Genomic DNA, 8348 nt, shown 5'->3' with positions numbered 1-8348 from the left:
GGTGGTATGCAAACTTATGTCTTCCCCCTTAAAGTAGGAACTGATGAAATGTTCAAAAGTGTTTATTTCTCTACATTACTTGTGCCTATGGTGCATTCCTCTACAGCACAATATTGTTAGTCATCAAGAGTATATCATTTACTCTGTAGTCATCCTTATCCACACTTCCTGAATTAGACTATTTTATTTTGTGATGATTGATAGATAACATTTTTTTTTGTTCATTTTTACCTTTTAGCTGTTTTTCAAAGCAGAGGTCCATGAGGGTGGCAAAAATGCAAAGACAGAAGATTTGTGGAGTATTCTTTCAGAAGAATCCGACGTTCAAGTGAAATCAATTATTGACACTTGGATAAAGCAAAAATAATATCCTATTATTTTTGTAAAATCCAAACATGCTTTTGTTATAGGTTTTTACATTATATGTACTTTTAAATTCATATATTTGATGTATTGCTTGAGTAGTGCAGTCCTAGGTTATGTTATCTAGTTTGTTTGTTGAGGGACAATGGATTCTTCCAATAAGCTTATGTATTGGTTCACATAATAGAAGCAAAAATTTCCTTGTGGAAAAACAAGTTAGAACAATGGATATATCTTAACCGCTTTATTCTTATTATTTTAATTTGAGTTCATCCAAGGGAAATGATCATTGCAAATGCAAAAAGCACTCATGGGTTAAAATTAACATTTAGTATACTATTTTCTATAGTACAAACTCTAAAATAGTTATTTTGTTTGATAATCCCGCTTGGCATAGGTTAAGAATTCCTAACCCACTCTCGAATCAGACATATCGATAGATAAATAACCTACCCAAATTGCAAAAATAGTAAGATTTGATCAATTTGTAAGGGAATCCATTATTTAGCACAATCTGCACTTCTACATGTAGCTTATCTCTAAATTCTTAGAAGTTAGATTTGAAGAATTATTACGAAAAATTTATGTTCAAATCACTAGTGTTTACTTCAAAAGATTTTATCAATTTTTAGAATTATATGTTTTTAAGTCATCATCCTTTAGATGTGTAAAAGAAGGCATTAGGCAACATGTTCTGCATTTTTAAGTCATATTCCATGCTTTTATTATGTCCAAAAAGTTGCAAAGCATGATTGAATAAGAAAAAATAGGTTGTCTTGATAGTTGGTTAATCTTACAATGGACAATGGACAAAGAACAAATCTAAACCAAAAGAAATGAAATCATGTTTGTTTTGCAAGAAATGAAATCCCGTTCCTTATAAAATGGGGTTATTTATTTTTGGCAAAAATTGATGATGATGCCTTAGTGACATCTGGTTTTTGAATATTGGTGGCATGGGAAATGTTATTTTACTAACATTCTTTTATGGCTTCATCTTCTAGATTCTAAGATCACTTTAGTCTAACCCTTAATCTTTTCCTACCATCCATTTTTTTGCAAGGAAGATTGAAGAATCTGTAAAAAGGTGGAACAAAATCTTAAAATTTCCTTTTCTTTCAACCAAACAAAACATAATAGAAAAAGTATCTCTTTTCTCAAACTAAGACCTTTTCAAATATTTATTCCAACACACACCTAATGAACAAACCAAAAACTCAACCAAAACAAACAAGCTCTTGTGTATCAATACATTCATTCAATCTTATTTTATAGATGATTCGATCACATATGTGTAAGAGGACAACTTCATCTCTGATTTGATAGTAGCAACCGACTAATCATTAGCTTGTTAGTGACCACATTTCAGGAACTGCTTCCTTTATTGTTTCCAACAATGCAAACTTTGTAACCTATATGATCCGAATAATTTATTTTTTGGGTTCAAAAATTGTTTGCAAATCATTAAATTGAAAGAGTTATAGCATCTTGAAAATTTCATATACTTTATAATAACTATATATACCTCATAGTGGTCATCAAGGACACCAGATTTGTAGTGAACAACACCTGATTTCTTTGAGGTAGAGTCTCTCATTGTCACTTTGTTGGCTTTTCAATGTTGAATAGTTGATTCACAAGTCTGCACGAAGTTACAAAAAGAATCAAATGTGGAAAATTTGTTAAATCTTGCAGCTTGTAATTTAATATTTTGATATGCAGACATGTATTTTTCATGGTTGAAGTTGGTTGGATGGGAATAATGAGAAGATTTGTTTGAAAAATATTTTCAAAGATTATCCCTCTTATAAACTATGTAAATTTTGTATGACCATGTTGACTACTTTGTGATTTTCAAATGACAAGAGACTAAAGAAAAGGTAGTTGATGAAGACCAATAATGTGGTCTTTGGATGGTTGCAAGGGAGGCATGTTAGACCACTAGAAAATTATTGGAGGGCACTTTTCATTTTTTGTAAGAACATTATAAATTTATAATATAAGATCCAATAGTTATATAATTCACATATTCTATCTTGGTGGGGTTTGGTTCAAAAGCTCACCTATATGTTGAGCTATAAAGGTTCACACCTATAGATGATTAGAGTATTTTTTTTTCCAAGTATTGTAATGTTCATAATCCTCAAATTTTGTATATGGTAATCTTTAATAACCCATTTGGAGGTGGGGAGAAGAGTAACCAACCATAAAAAATAAAAATAAAAAACAATCATGGCATAGGACTTGAGCTTTGGGTTCTTCTCCAGGGGAACCTTTGAGTCTTTCAAGAATGAGAATAGTTTTTAGCTTATGGAGCAATCTCAATTATTCTACAAAAATTGAATCCAACACTTCCCAATCAAAAACCAAAGCTTTATTCAATTTTTATATATCATCAAGAAATAAGGTAATTATCAATGTGTAGAGAAGAATAAGGAAAATTTGAATTACTTCAAGAAGAATTTTAGACCCAACTCTCCAGCATTCTTCTTCATTGAATTCCATCACTTCACCACCATAGCTTCTTGCTCCTTCGTGAAACCTATTATATTGCAGAGGAGTTTGTTCGTCAAAGAAAGATAGGCATTTTGAAAAGAAAAAAAAATCTCAAAAAATCTCTTTTTTCTAAGAATTATCAATATTTGAAGGTTGGCATCTTTGAAAATCTAAAAAATAAATTTGACTCTTTTTCATTTTCTAAAAATAAGTTCAATTTTCATAGGAAAAAAAAAAAGGTTAAGCCATAGTTGCAAGATTACTCCATTTAAATATATTTATTTTGTCATTTAAATAGTCTCTAATGGCAATAAGTTTTCTTCATTGACTTTTATAATTGGAATTCACAAAAGCAGTTCCTTCTATCAGTTTAATTTTCCATTTTTTTACGAAGAATGTATTAAGAAAACAAATGAAAACTTAGAATTATATGACAGGTCAAGTGGAGACTTAACGGTTGGTTGTTTTAGTTGGTGGGTTCACAAGTAAATGGGTGGAGTGTGGTCGTGTGGGGCCTTATAGTTAAGGTGATATATCACTCATAATTTCCTACCATTTTTAGGTGCATCTACAACCAATAATTTAATGGAGCTGTTGACAGGCAACGTGTGGCACGGGAACAAAATGTCGGCACGTACTTTGATGCAGACTATTGGTTCAATAATGCGTTGACTGAGCTTAACACTGAGGTCATCTGAAAGTTCTCATTCTAAGATTGTTCAATCCAGAGATCCAACACTAAGCAACAATGGATGATGCAATAGTCCTGTATCCAGCTCCACTCATCGGCCATGTGGTGTCCATGATAGAGCTAGGCAAGCTCATCCTTCGCCGTTACTCCCACAGATTCTCCATCACCATTCTCCTCTCCACTGGCCCTTTTGACACCCCGGCCACCACCTCTTACATTGACCACATCTCCCAAACCAATCCTTCTATCTCTTTCCACCGCTTCCCCTATCTCTCGGTCGACACCTCTTCTTCCACTCGCAGTATCGTCGCTGTCTTCTTTGAGTTCTTCCGTCTCAGTGCCTCTAATGTCCTCCATTCTCTCCAGCAACTCTCCAAAACTTCCACTGTTCAGGCATTCATCATCGACTACTTTTGCGCTTCAGCTCTTCCTGTTGCTCGTGACCTTGGAATTCCCACTTTCCACTTCCTCACCGGCAGTGCTGCTGCTGTTGCGGCTTTCCTCTACTTTCCGACAATTCACAAACAGTATGAGACCAGCAATAAGAGCTTCAAGGACATGCCCACTACCTTTATAGACTTTCCTGGGTTGCCTCCGCTACAAGCCACTCGAATGCTTCAACCATGGCTCAACCGAGACGACCCCGCCTATTATGATATGCTACACTTCTCAGAGCTTTTGCCAAAATCCGATGGACTTTTGATAAATACAATCGATGACCTGGAGCCAATAGCCGTTAAGACAATCAGGGAGGGAACATGTGTTCCCAATGGGCCAACTCCTCCAGTTTACTGCATCGGCCCTTTGATTGCTGATACTGGTGAAGATGAAAGCAATAGTGCTGGTAGTATAGCTCGCCATGGCTGCTTGTCCTGGCTTGACACACAGCCAATTCAGAGTGTTGTCTTCTTGTGCTTCGGGAGCAACGGAGCGTTCTCGCCCGCTCAGGTGAAGGAGATAGCTAATGGACTGGAAAGAAGTGGCAAGAGATTCTTGTGGGTGGTGAAGAACCCACCATCCAACGACAAAAGCAATCAGATTGCAGTGACGGCCGATGTTGATTTGGATGCTCTAATGCCAGAGGGGTTCCTGGAAAGAACCAAGGATAGGGGAATGGTGGTGAAGTCATGGGCGCCGCAGGTGGCGGTGTTGAATCACCCATCGGTGGGTGGATTTGTAACCCATTGCGGGTGGAACTCGGTGTTGGAGGCAGTGGTCGCAGGAGTGCCAATGGTGGCATGGCCTCTATATGCTGAGCAGCATCTGAATAAGGCTGTTCTTGTGGAGGATATGAAGATGGCTATTGGAGTGGAGCAGAGGGATGAGGATATGTTTGTGAGTGGAGCTGAGGTGGAGAGGAGAGTGAGAGAGTTGATGGAGTGTGAAGAGGGGAGGGAGCTGAGAGAAAGAAGCAGGAAGATGAGAGAGATGGCTTTGGCAGCATGGAAAGAGGGGGGTTCATCCACCACTGCCCTTGCCAAATTGGCTGATATCTGGAGTCAAGATTGATTGGAATGTATCTGAATCTAGCTTGCTTTTATCTTTGTAATTAGAACAAATCTATATATGTTTGAATCTTTGCTTCTTCCTATTAGTGAGCAGTTGGACGAGAAACATCGTGTAACTCATCATCAAGAAAAGTTACTAAAAGACTCAAAACACAAACACTCCTAAAATTAATGCTTGATAATGAATGGGCAAAGGAGAAGATCATAGGGTTATTCATAATCAACAAAGGTAATTTGGGTTTTCAAATATTGTTGACATTTCAAAACATGATATTTCTATACAATTAGTAGCTGATAATGGATGATCAAAGGATGGTTTGATATAGGATTGATAAAAATAAAAAATTAAATTAAATTTAAAAAATTAAAAATTAAAAAATCAAATCAAATCAAATAAAAAGAGGAAGGGCAAGTAAGGTCTTCAAAGGATAATTATAAGGACTTTGGTATAAAAGAAATGGGTAGATGGGCAAAGGATAATCACCCTTATTCCTGTATCAACTTTATACGAAAGAGTTCAATTTCTCCATCATATTTGTCAGACTCTTTGAAGCTGCTGGAATAAAAGGATAATTATCCTTATAAAGTTGATAAAGAAATGGGTGGATGGCAACAATGTAGGCTCGTGAGTCGTCCCGTACCATCCCATCCCATCACATCCCATCTCAATTATTTAGGCCTATTTTCATTGTCATATCAAAATAATATTAATAATAATAAAAAAAAAACATAGCAAGGTAAGCCAAGTTTAAGACAAGTTTTTTTTAATATTTTTAAATTTTATCTAAATAAAATTTATAAATAATAATATTATAAACGTTTTATAACTTTTTTTTTATGAGAAATACTTTTAATTTTATATGTGTTAAAAAGGAAAAATTTTAATAAAATTGAATTAGAATAATTTTTTATTTAATTATATATATATAAATGGTGTGAGGGGAGAGGAGAAAAGGTAAAAGTTGAACCAATTTTGCCTTTGAATTTTTTTTTGAAACTCAGCTTCAAAATCATTTATTTTTATCTCTAAATTGTCTTATTAAGGATGTCCGAGTATATAACATTTGTTTTAGTAATGATTAATATTCTTTGTTGAATAGTGATGAAAAGGGATGATATTTGTGTGGTTGGTTAGTAATTTGTTTCTTTTTTGAAAAATAAAATAAAAATCTAGGTCGGGTTTTAATACTATACTATTGCATCCATTTAATTATAAAATTAAATAAAAATATTTTAATGTCAATTCTTTGCATTTTTCTTTTTATGTTATATAAAATAAAATATAAGTTTATCACTCGTAATAATAAAATATAAAATTTATGAATTTTTTTTATTATAAATTATACTTATTTTAGTATAATTAAAAGTTAAAGAAATAATAATAAAAAGCTTTTAAACAAGGTGCTATGGGCATGGAAACCCCAAACCCATTCCATCTCCGTTCGGATATGGATTTGGACCAAAAATAAGAATATGTTAAAAAAAATGAGAATATATTTAAGAAAAAGTCAAAATGGGTTTGACCCAACTTGTTGCTCTCCAACTTCGAATATCGATGTTGAACACTATTAAAGGAAATATTCAAGAACTATGGAATCAAGCACATAAAAAAATAGAAAGGCACTCTCATAAATATTTTCATAAATATAGAGGAATAAAAAATAATTAAATATTAATAATATTTGATTCTCACAATATTTGGAAATCAAATATTGATAATATTTAATTTTGACAATATTTGATTTTCAAATATTTGATCAAATATTAATAATATTTGGCTCTCTTAATTTAAGAATATTTTCCTATATGTTAGAAATATTATTTATTTCTTCCCTTGTATAAACCATCTATATTTTTGTATAAAGTTCCAAAGGAAGAAATTGAAAATATAGTTTTCATTGCCAACTAATCAAACTTTATATGGTATTAGAGCCAAAAAGAAAAAATGTCTTCTTCTTTATCATTTTCTTCTTTCCCAAACATAGAATTTGAACTCAATATTCCGTCATTTTATCAATGCTCTAGTTTCATCTCTATCAAGTTAAACACCACAAATTTCCTATTATGGAAAAATCAAATCAGTCCCTTAGTTTGTATCATTGGTGTTCTCTATCATCTATTAAATGGAGAAAAACCTACTAAAGAAATTAAGGATGATGAGAGAAACAAAAACCTTAACTGTAGGGACCACCCCTAAGCGTACACGTGGCAAGCCACCTTGGCCTCACAAGGCACTCCTCCGATGGACACGTGGCACGTCCTACCCTCTGTCCGAACCCGGTAGTTGTCGTCCCAAACAGGATCCCTTACCATATTTCACGGGCAATCATTACTCATTTCGTCAAAAGCATGCTTGACAGGACATTCCCAAGCCTTGTCAAACGACCTGCCCTACACCACCTATAGAGTGAAAAGACAAGTGGGACGACAAAGTCATCCCCCTAACAATCTCTGACAGCCGCCTACAGGATAATGATGGCTCTGTCACCCTCTAAGCACCATCATGATTGCGAAAGTTAAAGAACCTTCCCATCTTCAAGATGACGGGGCTCCTAACACTATAAAAGGCCCTCGATGATCCAGTCAAGGGAGGCAAGCATTCCTTAGAAAGCTCCTGGAATACCAATATGTTGGATCGCCAAACTGACAAAAACTTCGGAGAGTGTGTCCGAACCACCTGTTCGGACATCTTTTGCAGGAAAATAGAAGGAAACATCGTTCTCAGCTAAGGAGGCGAGTACTTCAGGGAGCTACCGTGCCTCTGAGACATCCCAACATCAACATTGGTGTCGTCTGTGGGAAAGAGGCAGGTGCGAAGATGTCTACACCCTTTAGAAGTCGTTCATCAGCCATGGGTGATGAGGGCTATTTTGACTGGTGCAAAAGCATAGAAAGACGATAGTTGGAAAGCGAACGGTAAGTGCAGGCCCTGCTCTAGGAAACAAGGAGGCTTCGGGAAGAAAACGATGTGCTAAGAATCCAGGTTTCATCCTCGTGACCTCCCCGCAACTAGCGAGCGAGAGGCCAAAGGACAAACTCTGGATATAACTAGGAGGTTACGTATCCTAGAATTGCAGAGATCGCCCTTGATATGCATAGTGGGCAGCCTAATGAATTACCCTTACCTATGTATCGCGCTCCGCAAGTTGAAAGCTCGGACTACACTCATGTCTCATCAAAGAGACAACGCGACAAGAGACCCCAGCTATCTGACACAATGCGTGCGAGGTTGGGACCATAAGCACTTGGTAAGGGTGGGCCACATACAACCGCAACCCGGGAGACGTATC

The 8348-nt window shown here is 35.5% G+C and overlaps 1 protein-coding gene across 1 annotated transcript; it reads left to right on the top strand.

Moving 5' to 3' along the window:
• The first annotated feature begins 3081 nt into the window (after positions 1-3081).
• LOC104882785 (UDP-glycosyltransferase 88F5) lies at positions 3082-5141 on the top strand. The gene has a single exon (XM_010667155.2). The coding sequence runs from the start codon at positions 3608-3610 to the stop codon at positions 5057-5059; it is 1452 nt and encodes a 483-aa protein (XP_010665457.2). The 5' UTR covers positions 3082-3607; the 3' UTR covers positions 5060-5141.
• Positions 5142-8348: the final 3207 nt, after the last annotated feature.

The sequence above is a fragment of the Vitis vinifera genome, chromosome 18, assembly GCF_030704535.1.
Source record: "Vitis vinifera cultivar Pinot Noir 40024 chromosome 18, ASM3070453v1".
Taxonomy (NCBI): Eukaryota; Viridiplantae; Streptophyta; class Magnoliopsida; order Vitales; family Vitaceae; genus Vitis; species Vitis vinifera.
This window is presented reverse-complemented; position numbering and strand designations above follow the sequence as displayed.